This window comes from Dasypus novemcinctus, chromosome 24 (assembly GCF_030445035.2).
Source record: "Dasypus novemcinctus isolate mDasNov1 chromosome 24, mDasNov1.1.hap2, whole genome shotgun sequence".
Lineage (NCBI taxonomy): Eukaryota > Metazoa > Chordata > Mammalia > Cingulata > Dasypodidae > Dasypus > Dasypus novemcinctus.
In genome coordinates, this window is record NC_080696.1 from 53046941 (window position 1) to 53064581 (window position 17641).

General features: G+C 47.2%; 1 protein-coding gene across 2 annotated transcripts in view; it reads right to left on the reverse strand.

The window, feature by feature from the left end:
• Positions 1-10567: 10567 nt before the first annotated feature.
• Positions 10568-17641, reverse strand: part of PTGIS (prostaglandin I2 synthase) — a 49975-nt gene continuing 42901 nt past the window's right edge. For both annotated transcript variants that reach the window (XM_058287215.2, XM_058287216.2), the window contains exons 9-10: positions 16462-16613; positions 10568-14021 (exon numbers count right to left, since the gene is read on the reverse strand). In XM_058287215.2, the coding sequence (XP_058143198.1) occupies positions 13877-14021; positions 16462-16613 (297 nt within the window). In that variant the 3' untranslated portion in view covers positions 10568-13876. The remainder of the gene's footprint in view (positions 14022-16461; positions 16614-17641) is intronic.

A 17641-nucleotide genomic window follows, 5' to 3' on the forward strand; every position in this document is an offset into this window, starting at 1 on the left:
ATAACTCCGGGTTCTGCGCCTTTCCTTGGGCTTGAAAGGGAAGGGGGGGGGGGGGGGAGGCGGGGAAAGGGGCTGAATTTTCTGGCCTTTTCAAAACGTGCCCTCCTCCCGCCTCACGCGGGGGGCGGGGGGTGTCCCTTGAGCCCCTCAGTCTAGGGAGTGCACGTCCTCGCGCCTCGCCCCTCGCCCCGGAATGGGGATCGCGCGCCTCCCCAGGGCCCAGCCGCTGCTCGCCACCTCCACCCCCTCCCACACGTCCCCCGCTCCCATCCTGGAGCTGCGGAGCCGGGTTAGACCGACAGGGCCGAGCCGCGACAGGCGAGCCCCCCGCCGGGGTCCCCCGGCGCCCCCGCAGCGGGTCGCGCGCCCCAATACTCACCCCCAGGCTGGCCACCTCCCGGGGCCAGGGACCGCGCATCGCCCCGGCGGCCCGGGCGCCCCCGCCCGCGGGCAGCGGCGGTCCCGGGGCCGGGCTGAGCCGGGCCTACGCCGGCCGGGCAGGCGAAGCGCCCGGGTTGCGGGCGCCGCGGGGCGCGGGCGCGCTCTCGGAGGCGGGGGGCGCGGGCGGGCGCGGGAGGTGCGGGTGGCAAGCCGGCGCTCGCTCGGCGCCTCCTCCTCCACCGCCTCCTGCGCCCGCGGCCGCGGCGGCTGCCTGGGCGAGATCAACAAGTCGGGGCTGAGCTTCGGCTCCGCGCTCGCGGCGATTCTGTCCCGCACTTCGGAGCGCCGGGCGTCGGGCACCGAGGCCGGACGGCGCCACCTGCGGGCGGGACGCGCGCGCGCCGCTTAACTCCTGCCTGCCCGGCCCAGCCTGCTGGGGAGGCCGGGGGCCGGCCCGGCGTTGGCGCGGAGGACACGCGCCAGGCTACCCGGCCCTTCCTGCCTGGGCTACATCGAGCGCCTGCCTTGCAAGTGCCCGTTCCTTCCACCCATCTACAGCCTGGGCTGAGTGCCTACTGTGTGCAAGGCGCTCCCAGCTGTGAACCAAACACAAACATCCGGCCCTCGTGGAGCTGCCAGGAGATAGCCCATACACACGAAAGTGAAACAGAGTCTGCCAGAATAAGAGGTGGGGAATAAAAAAGCAGGGGATGGGGGGGAGGGGAGAGAGTCGGTCGGGGTGGGCTGGTTGCAATTTTAAGTAGCCCTCGCTTTCATCGCGTTTCCTTCCTGGATTCTAAAATCTAAGTCCAGAAAAGAATTCTAGATTCTAATAGAGGAAGATGGACAATGAGCACATCAAAATAAATATGCCGTGTGTTAGTTGGTGGTAACTATTAAGATGATAATGCAAGGTGAGGGGAAGAGAGGGTGAACTGTTTTCTATACGCTGGTGATTCATTCATTCATGCATGCATTTATTAATTCACTGATATTGATATGTGCCTGGCCTACTGAAGAAAACCTTGTCCAGTAGGAGAGACAGAATCCCTCAAATAATTCCATAAATCAATCATGAGCCCTAGAGAGGTGGGCATAGCTTCCCTAAGGATGCCATTGGTGGGCCCCACATCTCATTTATTCTTTCAAACTCATATTTGCCAGGGGGACACACAGTGACGAGTCCCTGCCCTAGAGGGAAATCTAAAGTAAGGTCCATCCCCTTTGATCCTTATTTTCTTCATTTCAGAAACTTAAGGGACTTGTTTCCATAGAGTTGCACATGATATTATTACATTTCTTTTCACCTGCCCACTTACCACCTCCATCATCATGGTCTGGGCCCAAAGCACCATCCTCTCTCCCTGAGCCTCCTCCCAGGTCCCCTGCTCCCACCCTTGCCTCCTCCAGTCCATTCTGCCCAAAGCAGCCGGAGGGATCTTTACTTTTCAACTATCCGAACATTTCTCTCAGCTGCTTAGAACCTTCCAAGGACTTCCCCGTGCGTTAGACAAAAATCTAAACTCCTGACCAGGGTTGATGAGGCCCCGATGTCCTAAGTTGGCCCTGCCTCTCCCTGAGTTTGTAGACCAGTGGGGGGAGACAGGCAACTAAAAGAGCAGGTTTTTAAAGAGGAGAAAATGTCAGGTTGTGGTGAATGGTATAAAGGAAATGAACATGAGGATGGGCTGAAGGAAGACTAAATGAGGGTGGCCAGGAGAGCCTGTCTGGGCAGGTCACATCTGGGCAGAGATTTGGAAGATAAGAAGGGACTGGCCATTGGAAGAATGGGAGAAGGGCATTCCAGGAGAGCGAACAGCAAGTGCAAATGTCCTGGGGAGGGAGATGAGCCATGTTGAAGAAACAGCAAGGCACACAGAGGGAGCTGGAGGGAGAGAGGTGAGGTAGGTGCGGAGCAGACCACACAGGCTCCTGCAGGCATATGGCAAAGCCTTTGGGGTTTACTCTGAGTTAAGTAGGTGGGAGTCATTGGAGGTTTTGAACAGAGTGACTTCGATTTGACTCAGGATCACTCTGGAGAACAGGCAGGAGGGGGCAAGGGTGAGAGTGGGGAGACCTGTGAAGAGGCTGCAGTTGTCCAGGGATGGGGGAGGGAGAAAGGCTAGGGGCAGTGGAGGTGGGAGAAGTGCTCAGACTCGGAACATATTCGGAAGGTGGCGCTGTCAGGATATTCTGACGGATCGGAAATGGGCGTGAGAGACAGAGTGGAATCAGAGGCGTCCCAAGGGTCAGGCATGTTTCTCGGGTGACCCCTGCTCCACTCAGGTGCTGAAGGGAGCCTCCTCCCAGAGGCCTGGGCATTGCCAAAGCAAGTGTTCGTGACAACAGGGGGAAAGTGACGTTAAGGGTGAACCTTCCGAGCGCCGCTGCAGAATTCAGCTTCTGGGTACATCTAATATGATACCTTCCTTCTCTGCTCCATGGGGCCAAGGAGGGGGGATAAATATTTGCTGAGCACCTGCTGCAAAGAACCTGCTCACTGTTTATGACAAATGAGATTACTTACAGAAGAGGAGGCTGAGGCTCAGAGAGAAGGAATGTTGCTCAATGTCTTGCTAGAAAGCGGCTGTCATGACCGGGATTTGAATCTCTGATTCCAAAAGCAGTGGGCATTCCGAATACGAGAGCAGCCTTCTGGCAAAGTCCTCATCCAGCAATTCCTTTACTGAGTCATGAAATCTTTCCAAATGTTTGCTGAACATCTACTATGAGCACAGCGTTGAGGTCAGGGCTGGTGACCTCACCAGGGCTGGCCAAGGCCAGGAACAGGACAGAAAACTGGACATTGCTTCTCTTCTCTATCGTTTGATTAACTTCGTTACTTCCCATGCCCTCCCACTACCCCCCCCACCCCACCCCAGAGGCAACCAGTGTCACGTGCTTACTGTGTATTAGTTCTGGTTGTATGAGTTCTTGAGAAATGTGTTGGGGTGTTTCGTGTGCATTTTAAACCTGTCCACTTCTCACCGCCTTCAGCACATGTGGTTTGTGTAATAGATCTCATTCTGTTTCCTACATTTCTCTAAGATCCATCCATGCTGCTCTGGTACACCAGTCCACGGCTCCTAACAGCTGCGCAGTTTCCACAGTGAGATTCCTTACCTCTTCCCTGTCTACTCCCCACCACGTTTACCCAGAAAACCTCCAGTTTCCACCACCCCAACAAATGTGTCCACGAGCGTCCTCCTCCATGTCTGCTCACGGACCGTGTCGTAATTTTAAAAGTTATTTTCTCCAAGTTTAGAATTGCTGCGTCATAGGGTGCATATGTACTTAGTTTGACTAAGTACACCCGGATCTCTCTGCAAATGTCTGCTCCCGGCTGCATCCCACCAGCTGCTTGGGAATTCCTATATTCCCGTATCCCTGCCGGCACTTGACATTAAACCAGATATCTAAGTTTTGGCAGTCTAACAGGTGCAAAGTAGCATCTCAATGTATGTAAATTTGCATTTCTCTGATTACTAATGAGTGGGAGATTCTCTTCATATGCTGTTTGTTCTCCTCTTCTATAAATTGCCTGTTCACACCCAGCATCCATTTTTCTACTGGAGCTGCAGGGTTTTTTCTTCATTATTTGCAGGATTTCTTTGTATAATCTGGGTGTTAAGTCTTTTGTTAGATGTTGCAAATATCTTCTTCCATTATGTCACCTGTCTATTGACTTTGTTCATGATGTCCTTTGACAAGCAGAAATACTCACTTTTTCTTTTTAAAGATTTATTTCTCTTCCCTTACCCCCCATTGTCTGCTCTCTGTGTCCATTCACTGTGTGTTCTTCTGTGTCTTGCATTCTTGTCAGCAGCAGCAGAAATCTGTGTTTCTTTTTGTTGCTTCATCTTGCTGCATCAGCTCTCCGGGTGTGCAGTGCCACTCTTGGGCAGGCTGTGCTTTTCTTGTGCAGGGCAGCTCTCCTTGTGGGGCACACTCCTTGTGCATGGGGCTCCTCTACATGGGGGACACCCCTGCATGGCACGGCACTCCTTATGCACATCAGCACTGTGCGTGGGTCAGCTCACCACATGGGCCAGGAGGCCCTGGGTTTGAACCCTGCACCTCCTATATGGTAGGCGGATGCTCTAACAGTTGAGCCAAATCCACTTCCCAGAAATACTCACTTTTGATGTAATTAAAATAATTTATTTTTGGCTCTATGGTTTGTCTTTTTAATGTTTCATTTAAGGAGAACTCCCTTGCCCCCAAATTGCAAAAATTTTCTTCTATTAATATTTTATTTTTATCTTTTACCCTTATGTCTTTAAACAATCCTGTATACATATATGCTGTTAGGTAGGGATCCAACTTAAATTTTTCCTATAGTTAGTTTTCTAGAACCTATCTATAAAACAACCTGTCCTTTCCCCATTGACTTGTGGGACCACCTTTGTCACATGATGGTCCCTGAGCTTACTCTTCTGTTTCATTGGTCAATTAGTTTGTACTTCCCCCAATGCCACCTGTTTTATTATGTTTGTCATTTATGTATGCAAAATAGCCCAACTAATACGACCCACCCTCCACTGACCAGATGTTTACTATCTCCTCAAGAAAAAAATGTACCTAGAGGAAACAGGACAAAAAGAGTAATAAAATTCAGAATGTTCTATAAAGAAGAGCCCCTCCAGTTAGAGTTCAAGTATAACCATCTCATTTTACAGATGGGAAAACTAAAAGGGGAACCAGCAGTCCAGTGGTCAGCTGAAAAGTGGGCAGCCTGGCACCAGCTCCAGGTCACTGATTTCCTGGCCAATACGCTCACAAACCATCTTCTGCTCAGACACATTTTTCTCTGAGGCTGATTGAAGTCAAATTGCCCAATTTGTCCATGTAAATACAAATGAAATCCCTCCCCCTCAAACTATGCTGGCAAGAGATGTGTCCATTTGAAATCAGATTTTTTTTCCCTTGGACTCCATAATGCCAGCCATCATTTATTTATTATCCCACTGGGTATCATCCTCAGATTTCTCAGCAGATATGGACTCTGAGCAAGGCTAATTAATGCCCCCTTCCATCTCTCCCACGGACCCCTGGGTAGTAGTAATTGCTTTATGACAGTGATTATGGGGGTACCCGAAGGCTCCAAGGGGAATCATTGACATCTCTGAATGGGTATCAAGCAGGACGACTGCTCCAGCAGCCACAGGGATTTTTCCATCCACTTGGACTCTAGTCTTCTTGCTCATTCCTCTTTTGTCACACTCAATAATCATAATCATACTCATCAGTAAAATGGGGATAATGAGAGACTCTACTTCAAAGGGTTGCTGGGGGGTACTAATGAGATAATGCATATAAAGTGCTTCCCATCATGTCAGACACTAGTAGATACTCATTAATATATAACAATCATAGCAAAACCAACAACCACAATAATAGCGATCAGCATTCACTGAGCACTTACTATGTACCACGTATTGAACTAAATGCTTTGCACGGATCTGACCTCATTAAAGTTTATTTCTAGCTCTCACCCTTGGACTGAATATCCTAACATGAACAAGACCTGCAAGCTGATGGGCGATTCTTCAGTGGACAAATGTCTGATTCTAGTACCTGTTCTAATCTCAGCTGCCTTCATGGAGCCCTGGGTTTCCTGGCACAGGTTCCTGGTAAATGAGTGACCCTGGTTTTCTGACTGATCCAACATGTGTCCATCCCTCTATCCATTCACTTACCCTTAACCTACCCATTAACCCAACAATCCACTCAGCCTCCCAAATGTCCAACTATACACCCACCAATCCATTCACCCACTCACATCAGCCCATGAACTCACCCACTCACTCATTCATCTTTCTTTCCATTCGTTTCACACATTCCATCACTATTCATCTTTCCACTCATTCATTGACCTACCTATCTCTTCATCCATCCACCCACCTATACCATCTTTCTACCTACCCATAGATCTATTCATTCATCCACCAATCTACCCACTTACCTCCTCACTCATCACCTATCTGTCCATTCTTCCTTGCATCTACCCGGCACTCACCCACCTACTCACCATCCATTCATCTTTCCATTCACCTATGCATCTACCCCTCCAGTCATCCCACCTATCCACTCACCTAACATTTTTGGAGTGTCCATACATGTAAGGCTCTGTGTTGAACCCTGGCATTGTCTCTTGGTATCTCTCCCAGGAAGGAAATGTGGGTGTCCTCAAAGGCCCCCACAAAGGAAGATGGGTAACCAAATTTGTAGGCTGTTCAGTGAACCCCCCTCTGTGGCTTGGACTTTACTAAAGCCAAGTCTTATCCTCAAAGGGTCTATGGCCAAGCAATGATGGAACGCAGGGTGGGAATGGATTGAGGAATAGGCTTCCAGCAGAGCAATTAGAGGTAAAGTAATATCTCCTCCCCACAGTGGAGCCTGGGAATTCCAAGATGCAGTGGAAAAGGAGCGAGTCAGCAAAAGGAGGAAATCAAAGCCACAGAGATCAAGAGCTAATTAACTGATTCTTCTAAGATAATATTTCATTAAAATCCAGCCCTCCTGCCCTTTGGGAACTGATGTCTCTCCTAGCTCCTCTTCATCGCCCTTGTCCACCCCTTCCTGACCTCATCTGTCTCATCTCCAAAATCCATCCCCCAATTTTATCCCTCCTCTAATCCAACCTCTCCCACAGCTACCAGTGTAGACTTTCGAAGGCGCAAGTCTGATCACGTCATTCCCCTGCTTATAATCCTCCAGGATTCCTCGTTGTCCAGGATAAAAGACAACCCCCTAAGATGAGGCAAAGACCATTCATTCATTCATTCATTCAGCACTTATTTCCTGAGCACCTACTAGGTGCCAAACCTGTGCTGGTAATGCAACAGTGGGAGGCAGATCCACCTCTGCCTGGGAGTTCACATTCAAATGGGAGACAAGAGCAGAGACATTTAAAAATAGTTTAAAATTGATCATCACTATGAAGAAAATAAGCAAAAGTATGAGGGTGAGAATAATGGAAGGGACATTGAATTCAGATCAAGAAATTCCTGAAGCAGTGACATGCAGGTGAGACATAAATCAGGAGGAATCAGCAAGCTGGGAAAAGCGTGGGGAAGGGCATCCCAAGACAAAGATAGAAGGGAGAGTAGGTACAAAGGCCCTGGGGCAGAACAAGGTGGAGGATGAAGGAGATGACAGGTGTAGCCAGGACCGAGTGTATGAGGAGGGTGGGCCGAAGGAACGGGGATGAAAAACAGAGGCAAGAGCATGCAGGTGAGGACTGCAGGAGGTGGATGGATTTCCTTCAAGTGCATTGAAGGAAGGAAGTGACTGATCTGACATTTTATTTCAGAATGAAAATGGCTGTTTTAAAGGACTTCTCCTGAGCTCAGTTTCTGCTGTGGCCTCGGAGACTCCAAACTGAGGAACCCCAAAGATTGTCAGCCAGTCAGGAAACACTGACCCTGGGAGGAAGCAAGTCTTCTAGCCTCTGAAACCAGGAGCCAACAGATTCTTGTTGTTAAGCCAACTCATTGTATGGAATTTGTTTCAGCCAGGAAACTAAAACAGGAGTTTATTACATAGCAACAGATAACTGATAGAGAAAATCTGTTTTTGCTTCCCCCCAAACGATCTTTTCCCCCATAGGGTGGACTCCTATTCACCTTTCAAAGCCCAGATTCCCTGCCTCCCTATGCTCTTAGTTCCTGCTTCCTCTGGGGAGCTCTATTAATGGGGCTAACTTATGATACTCATTTTTCTGTCTCCTCCATTGGCTGTAAGTGACAACATTAACTCATTTAGTGTTCCCAATAACTCTATCAGGGAGATGTTATTGTCCTTATTTTACAGGTGAAGAAACTAGGACACAGAGAGATGCCCCAAATTGCCCTGGTACTAAATGGCTCAAACCCAGGCAGGGCTTGTGCTACTTGACATGTAAACAAGGACATTTACTACCTCATTTAACATGAAATCCAGAAGTAAGTCATGCCAGGGTTTGGTCTCAGGATTCTTAGGTCTCAGGATTCTTAGTTGATTTCTCTGAGATTCTCCTGTCCTCATGGTCACAAGATGGCTGCCATGTTCTCACATGACAACTCTAAGATAGGAAGGAAGGAAGAGCATCTCCTCCTACATTTCCTTTCATTATGGAAGAAAACCCTTCCTAGAAACTCCCTGCAGACTTTTCTGACCATCTCATTGGGTCATATGAAATGAAGAATGCCTTTGATGGACTAATCAGTAGACTGGACACTGCAGAGGAAAGAATCAGTGGGCTTGAAGATATACATCAATAGAAACTTCTTCTTTTTTTTTTTTTTTTAAAGATTTATTTACTTATTTAATTCCCCCCCTCTCCCCGGTTGTCTGTTCTCTGTGTCTATTTGCTGTGTCTTGTTTCTTTGTCCGCTTCTGTTGTCGTCAGTGGCACGGGAAGTGTGGGCGGCGCCATTCCTGGGCAAGCTGCTCTTTCTTTCACGCTGGGCGGCTTTCCTTACGGGGCGCACTCCTTGTGCGTGGGGCTCCCCTACACGGGGACACTCCTGCGTGGCAGGGCACTTCTTGCATGCATCAGCACTGTGCATGGGCCAGCTCCACATGGGTCAAGGAGGCCCAGGGTTTGAACCGCGGACCTCCCATGTGGTAGACGGACGCCCTAACCACTGGGCCAAGTCCGTTTCCCAATAGAAACTTCTAAAACTGAACTACAAAGAGAAGAAAGAATGAAAAAGACAGAATAGAATATAGAAGAACTGTAGGACAATTGAAAAGGTATTACATACATGTAATGGGAATACCAGAAAGAGAAGAAAGAAAGAAAAAAAACCAGAAGAAATATTTGAACTAATAATGTCAGAATTTTCCAAAATCATTGCCAGGCTCCAAACCATAGATCTAGGAAGCTCAGAAAACACCAAGTAGGCTCTATACCTAGGCATATCATATTCAAACTTCAGAAAATCAAAGACAAAAAGAAACTCTTGAAGCACCTTACCTGTTGAGGAACAAGGATAAGAACCACATCAGACTTCTCCTCTTAAGTCATGCCAGCAAGAAGAGATTGGAGTGAAATATTTAATAAAAACACCAACCTAGAATTATTTGTCCAGTAAAATAAACCTTCAAAAGTGAAGGAGAAACAAATACTTTCTCAGACAAACAAATAGAAGTCAGAAACCTATATCTATATAAAAAAGAGTGTTCAAGAAGGAATAAATGAAGGTAAACTATCATTTTTCTTATTCTTAACTGATCTATCAGATAACAGCTTGTTCAAAATAATATCAACAATATATTAGACACTTATAGCTTATGGATAAGTAAAATGAATGACAGTAATGTAATAAGGGATGGGAGGGGCGATTTGGGAATATGCTGTTATAACATACCTGCACTATCTGTAACATGGTATAGTATTATTTGAAAGCGGCCTTAGATTAGATGTATTATAAACTCCAGGGAAACCACTAAAATTTTTTTATAAGTATATTTGATATGCTAATAGAGGACAAAAAATGGAATCATATAAAATGATTAAAACTAGAGAAGCTAGAAAAAGAATGGAAGACAAAAAAGAGAGCAACAAATACAAAACAGATACAAATATGGTAGATATTAATCCAACTATATCAAATAATCACTTTAGGTGTGAATGGTCTAAATACACCAATTAAAAGACAGATTCTCAGAGCGGATTAAAAACAGGCTCAAACTATATATTGGCTAAAGTCAGTGGTTCAGGGAGGTCAAATGCTGGCCATATATTATGGCTCAGATCATTCCTGGTAAGCTGGAGAGTATAACACAGTGCTACTAAGGCTGGGAAACATGACCCTTCACCTGCCTCCTGAGAGAAAGACTACATTTCCCAGCCTCCTGTGTAGCAAGGAGTGCCACGTAAGCTCTGATGAATGGGATGGAAGCAGCATGAGATGTACTATGCTCCTTCCTCCTTCCTGGTGGTTAGAATGTGGACAAAATGTCTGGAGGTCCTACAGCCATACTGGACCCTGACATAGAAACCACTAGTTACATATGGTAGGAGAACCAGAAGGAAGGAATCTGGTGATTGTGAAGAGGCCACACCATCTTGGTTCTTCTATATCTGCACAAGAGAGAAAGAAATGCTTGCCATGTTTAAGCAACTGCTACTCTGAGGTGTCTGTCATTCATAGCCAAAGCTGGACATAGCCAACAATTGAGCTGAATCACACTAAGAGGCAGTTCCACAAACAAGGATGGTTTAATATATTTTAGCATGTTTCTACACAACAATTTATGTGAAAATAGAACTCTTTATTAAAACAGCAAGGCCTAGCAATCGGTGCTTTCGCGAAACACTGTAGTTATTAAAAACAACAGCAACAACAAAACCACATTAAAACTAACGACTTTGGGCGAGATATTTCAACTCTCTGGTCTGTTTCTCCATCTGGAAATGGGAAGGGTAGGACATCGCTGGCTCACTGTGGGCAGGGGAGCATGGGTGGTAGGAGGTGACCTGGACAACACACAGCCCAGGCAGTGGACAGGTGACTGTTGTGGTCAGCACATATTCTCTCTCCTGTCCCTGTCACCCCCTCTGATGATGCTGAGGAGAAAGTCTCCGGGTGGTGCTGGTGTGGCTTTAGCACTGCTCTAATTCCTACTGGTCTCATTTTGTAACAGAAGAGAGAGACTCTCAGATCTCAGTTTACAGCCTTGGCGGCACCAGCACGCAGCCCCCTCCCCAGAAAAGGTAATTTTCACTGTCACTTTCTGGTTTTGGCAGTGAGTGATACATGCTGTGCATTACCTGCGGCGATCGAGAAAAGCTCCCTTTTTAAACAAATTTATTTTAAGTTTAAAAAGTGAGTCTGTTTAAAGGAAGATATTTGGTAAACAAAACAAAATATAGCAAATAATAATGACAATAATGACGATAGTAAGGAAACACTTCATTAGGTATATAGGTATTATAAGATAAACTTAAGAGTATTTTTAACAGGGGCCTTGCAATTTTGTGTTTCTAAAGTAAAGTATGAAGAAATACAGTGATGTTCGGGCATCTTCCTAAGCAATCTGTACCCAGTAGTTAACTCACTCAATTCTCCCTTTTTTCTCTATAACCTGTATTTTAAAAAGAAGAAAGAAAAGAAAAAAGAAACATAATAACAATGAAAACAAAGAAGGGTTTAAATCATTGTTTCCAAAACTGTACTTGGGTACCAGCTAGAACTGCCTGCTGAGAGAATCATCTTTTCCTGTAATAATTCCCTAATAATCAGGGCTCCAAGGAGATGTCACCTTTAAAGGGAACTGGCCCTTTTTGGAACACAGGCGAGGAGCTAGACTCGGTGACAACCCAGCCCTGATTTGGAAGGGGGGATCACAAAGGGCTTTCCCCCAGCATGCCAAGGTTGCAGCCACACACAGAGATCTTCCTGCAGCTATTTCTGCGAGCCGTCTTCCTTCCCTTCCAAGCAGGGGATGAGGCAGCTGAGCGTTGCCATGGAAACCGGCTCTGTCCTCCCACGCAAGGCTGACAGCCCTGATTTCCTGCAGAGTTAAGAAGCCGGTGGCGGCGGGGGTCACCCAGGCGTAAAGATGGGTTTCCCTGGGGATATCCCGCCTCCTGCCAATCACAGTGTGTCTGGGAATCCTGGCACTGCTCCGAGGAGAGACTAGCCCCCAGAACATTTGGAGGTCTCAAGTCTTTTCCTCTCCCTCTAGCTAATCTACAGGGGCCTAGCTGTGTGCGTGCACGCGCGCGTGTGTGGTTGTCTCATGTGATGCATCCACATGTGGATGTCTCGGGCCCTATCCACTCTCCAAACAGACCTGTCCCACTGCCACTCCCTTGAGCCCAAGGGACGAAGAGCTGTCCATCCGGGATTTGCTTGTGGGACAATATGTCTGTTTTCCAGGCTCTACCAGCTAACAAGCTCTGTGACCCTGGGCAAGTCACTTCACCTCTCTGAACCTGTTTTCTCAGCTGTAAAGAGAACATGACCATCCTCTCTTCATGGAGCTGCTCTGAGGAGTAGAAATATGATGGCTACAATGCCTGCTACAGGCATTTGGAGGGTACTCAAAAACCAGAAGCTAATACTAATACACTTACTATCATAATAAAGATTTCCAGGAATTTTTCTGTTTCACCTGTTTTTTCCCCTTAAACCTGAGGTGAAGGTGAGTTTTCATCACTGATCTCTTTGTTCAAAGGGTGTCATATCCAGAATGGGATGCACAATTGGTCTGAGGACTGGTACTTGCTCGCTTCCTACACCGTCACTTCTCAGAGTTGGGACAGAAGAGCAGGAGGTCCCGTCAGCGGAGAAGCAGAGCAAGCCGGGGTCCTGAGGAACCAGACAGCGTGTGCCCCGCATAAAGGGGGTGACTCTGGCCAGTTGTTGCCCTTGGGAAGGTGGGCCGAGTGTGGCCAAATCACCCTGGTTTTCTAGGGCAACTGGACATTTGGAATTAACTCTGCCAAAGATTATACGATAGCAACAACTTTAAATTGTTTTAAGTGTAGGCCAAATAAAACATGTCTGCAGGCTGAAGCATGCCCAGAGTTGGAGCTTCGTAAAATCAACACCTCCTCTCTTTTTGGCTTGACCAGTCGAAGGATCCCAGGCTGGTTCCCTCCAGCCCCCCCAACGGGCGTGTGTGCCTCAGTTCCCCACCTGAGTCTCAGCACTAGGAGAGCCCATCTCTGTTCTAAATCGAGAACCGAGAACGCTGCTCCCCGGAGCCCAGTGTTCCGAGTCCACGTGCTGCAGCCCGGGTGAATGAGCGCCGGGAAAATACTCCTGCATTTTCTCAAGTCTCGGTGTGAACAGAGAAGAGAGGGGTGCCAACAAATGGGGTGTCTCAGGACGCAGATATTCTAGGGGGGGCTCCTTGGGCTGTAACTGGTTAATAATATGTTGTGGGGCAAGCTGATTTCAACGGACACACGGCTAGGTTCCGACTGGCTTTTTAATGGCCAGCAGCTGTTGATTGGGTAAGGTCCAGAACGTACCAGTTGTTAAGTACTTGGAAGGGCCCCCCCCCCAGGGAATTCTTTTGTTTTGTTTAGAGAAGTTGTGGGTTTACAGAACCATCATGCATAAAATACAAGGTTTTATATACCACCCTATTATTAACATCTTGCATTGGTGTGGGTCATTTGTTACAATTGCTGAAAGCACTTTTTTTTTTTTTTTTGCACTAGCTTTTTTGGAATCATAAGGTGAGGGGAGTGAGATGAGCTGAATGCACAAAGAGCTTGATTTTGGAACCAAAACTTTGTAGCAGATAATCCACAGAGCTTTCAATGTCTTCTGTTCATTCACCTTCTCTCAAGCTTCCTGTCTTGCCCCTCCCTGTACACAACCTTCTAGGACAAAAAGCAGGGAAGTGGTAATGCTGACCCTGACAGGCGATCTGAGCTCTGCACCTGGGCCATGCAGACAGAGGAAGCTGGGAGGCCGGAGGGCGGGCCCGGAGGCTGGAGGACGAGGACGTGCTGGGCGAAGGTGAGTACGTGGACTGCTCCCGGATCTCAAGGCCGAATGCGGTAACGGACGGGCACATCGCGTTCTGGTTGCATCAGACCGAAGCCATACCTGCTGAGGTCAAATTCAGGGATCTCCACATCCGGGCTGATCAGCTCCAGGTCAAAGTGCACCAGGACCAGGATCACAAATCTGGAAAGAGATGCCTGAGGTTGAGGCGAGCTTGTTTGGAATAAGGCAGGAAAGCAATAGCTTCTTCCTGACTTTGACCACAACCCTCACTTTAAGAAAAGTGGGGAAAGAAGGAGAGTGAGCAAGGAGAGCAGAGGCCACACTTTCCAGCCCCCTTGGGGTCTGGCGGGCCAATGGCCTAGGTCTGGCTAATGGGCTGTGAGCCACAGGGATGGGTGTCAATTCCAGGCCACAGCATTTAGGAGGCAGTGAGTGACTCTCTAGTACCCTTTTCCCCTGCAGGCCTATTGGTGTGATGGGAGAGCCAGAAGATGGAAAGAGCCTGGCCTCTGAGTCGCTGCACAGAGGGCAGCCCCCAAATCCACAGTTGATGTTTTACAAGGGAGAAATACATGTTTGTGGTTACAAGCCACTGAGACTTGGGGGGTGTCCCTTATAGCAGCACAGCCTAGCTTACCCTGACTCCTCCTGGCCACACACATCCTGCCTTTCTCAGCCTGGAACTGACTGTTGGCCCATCAGGGCGGCTGCTAACCCATGAAGTGCCTTTCTGAGAATTAGAAACAGGTATCCCTCCCTCAAGACATTTTACTGCCATCTTTGATAATCTAACAATTTTGCAAGAGCAAACGCTCTTTACTGCCATCTTCTGGAAAACTTCCATAATAAGTATGCAAAGCTACTGTGCCCATGATGTAATCGGTGCCCCTCTTCCAGTTTCTTGAAGTTGCGGGAAGACAGAGACCGAGTTTACATAGGGCGGGGGTTCTGAACCCACACCTGGATTTGAATCCTGGCACCCCCACTTCCTAGGGATGTGACCGTGGCAAATGCTTTGACTTCTCTAGACTCGGTTTTAGGCTGATACCTACTAAGCAGAGTTATCATGAATTAGGTGAGATAAAAATAACACAATTAGCTAATTTATCAAGACAGTAAAGGAAAAAAAAACAAACAAACCAGTATGTGCCAACCACTGTGCTATGCATTTAGTATCTATTGTCTCTTTTACCTGTACAAAAACGTTCTGAGGCAGGAATGTCAGTTCTAGAGCACTTCGTTATGAATACATGAATTTGCTACATCGTGACTGAAGTATCGGGGAACGATGGGAGCATAAGGTGTATTCCGTGTTTGCTTATGTGGAAGTTCCTTGGCAAGAAACACTAGGTGAATGTAAAAATCTCCACCCAAAAAAACACAACAAACTGCACCTGGCTGAACCAAGCGGTGCAGGAATTCACAGAAGACACAGCTGGGCACACCTAGACATCCCCCAGCTCCCTCAGTTCACAGCGTGAGGCATGAGCCACACCCACTCACCACCGGTGCTGCAACCTCCCCTGATTCCGGATAATCTTCCACCGCTTCATAGCAGCTCACGGGCTGCAGCCCCTCTGACGCCCACGTCCATCAGCAAACTTCAGGGCTTTTTCAAGAAGGGCCGTATTTATTGTAGTATTTATGTATTTTATGTATTTCTTAACATGTGTAAATGTGCTAACGTTTTTTACTGGATTCCTATCTTTTTAAAAAATGTGTCATTAAGTTTTTGTGCGCTGAGCTCCCAACTCCATTTTCCCCATAATCCCTGTGGTTTTAAACATGTGATTTTGCACAGGGGATGATTTTTGGGAACATGTATGGAGCATTTGAGCAGAACTGAGAATAATGGTGCCCATTTTACTGATGAGAAAACTGAGGCCAAAAAGGTAAATGTTACGTGCTCATTCACTTAGACCAGCATAATGCCTGGTATATTTATAATATTAATAATTATCATAACAAACTAACATCAAATGCCCACAATGAGCCAGGCAATGGATCAATTACTTAAAAATATGATCCATTCATTTTTCCTGATAGCCCTGAGATGGAGTTGTGATCACTATCCCCATTTTACAGTTGAGGAAGCAGAGGTTGAGAAAGGTCACCCAGCTCAGAGGACTACATGGCGTTCATAACCCCTGCTCCAATGTGTTTGCAATTGTGGGAAGCAAAGCTCTCAGGGTCAAGGGAAGAGAATTTGTGGGGCTCTTGGTACCAAGAAAAAACCAAGGGGAACAATGAATTCAGCCAGTTCCTGCCGAGAGGCTCTGAACATGGTCCGGCAGCAGTAGATGGACAGCCGTCCTCAGCTGGACAGATGGCCCAGTGTTTAGTATTACCCATGCTTGCTATTGGACACCAGGTTTGGAGGCAAGAACCTGTTGCTGGATCTGATTAAATCAAAAGAAACCACAAATCTGGTTTTTTCCCCATGTGTGTTCTGATTTTTAAAAGCTGGCACACGTTTTGAAAACATTGTGCAGGTCAAATCAATCTGTGGACGGGCCGCCGCTCACGGGCGGTCCATCTGGAGCCTCTGCCTTAGGCAGCCCCTGGCCGAGCCCCGCCCCTCAGGCCCCGCCCCCTCAGGCCCCGCCCACGCCGCGCTCACTGTTTGATGCTGTTGACTGCGTAGCTCCGCCCAAGGCATTGATTGTGCCCCGCTCCCCACGGCATGTTGTAGTTCTTCAGCCGTTTCCCGTCCTTGTAGAAGTCCTTCTTCTCCGATCCATCGGGGTTCAAGAATCGATTGTATTTGAATACCTAAAATAGGAAAAAAGCTCCGCTTCTGACACATATACTTCCACCCCAAAACATGTATGTATAAAGATGTTCATTGCTGTCTTGTTTATAAGAGGGAAAATCTGGAAACCATGTTAACTGATAGACTGGTTAAAAAATTATGACAGTTGTTTAAAAGGCTGAGGTTGGTTTGTGTGTACCGACATGGAGAGAATTTCGAAGACTCGTTGTTAAATGAGAAAAGCAAGTTTCAGAATAGTATGCCTTGTATGATCCTATCTATTCCTGTGAGTATGGGTGTGCAGAGGCATAAAAACAATTTAAAGGGTAAACCCCAAACCATTGTTAGGGTGGTCTCTGGAACTGGACGGGGAGGAGAATTTAAAATTTTACTTTACATATTTCTATATGTATTTCTACTTTATGAGAAGTACACACTACTTTTGTAATTTAAAATAAATGAAATTGAAAATATTTTTTTAAAAAGAGAATACCAATTTCCTTTAGTTATGTTGTACAGTAGTAAGGAAAAGACACTACCTGAGCACAGGGCAGGCACAGATAGGTGTTTAATAAAAGATGGGTGGAAGGATAGGTCAATGGACCAGTGGACAGATGAATGGATGGATGGATGGATGGATGGGTGGATGGATGGATGGATAGGTGAATATGGATAGATGGATGGATGGACAGACAGATGGATGGTTAGATGGGTGGGTGGCTGGGTAAATGGATGGATAGATTAGATGGGTAGGTGGGGAGATGGGTGGGTGAGTGGATAGATAGATGGAAGGATGGGTGGATGGGTGGGTAGATGGATGGGTGGGTAGATGGCTTGGCCTACTGAAAGCATCCAAATAGATTAGTTTTTGTGAAAGTCTGCCTCAACTTGAAGTGTAGGGATGGGGGAAAGTATTGGGAAGCTGACATCATAATCTGAGAAAAGGAAAACTGCTCAGCAATGACATTCACAGCTATCACTTACAGAGCCCTCAGTGGGCCTCAGGTGCCATGCAGGCCTTCTCTTACATAATCTCATTTAATCTTCA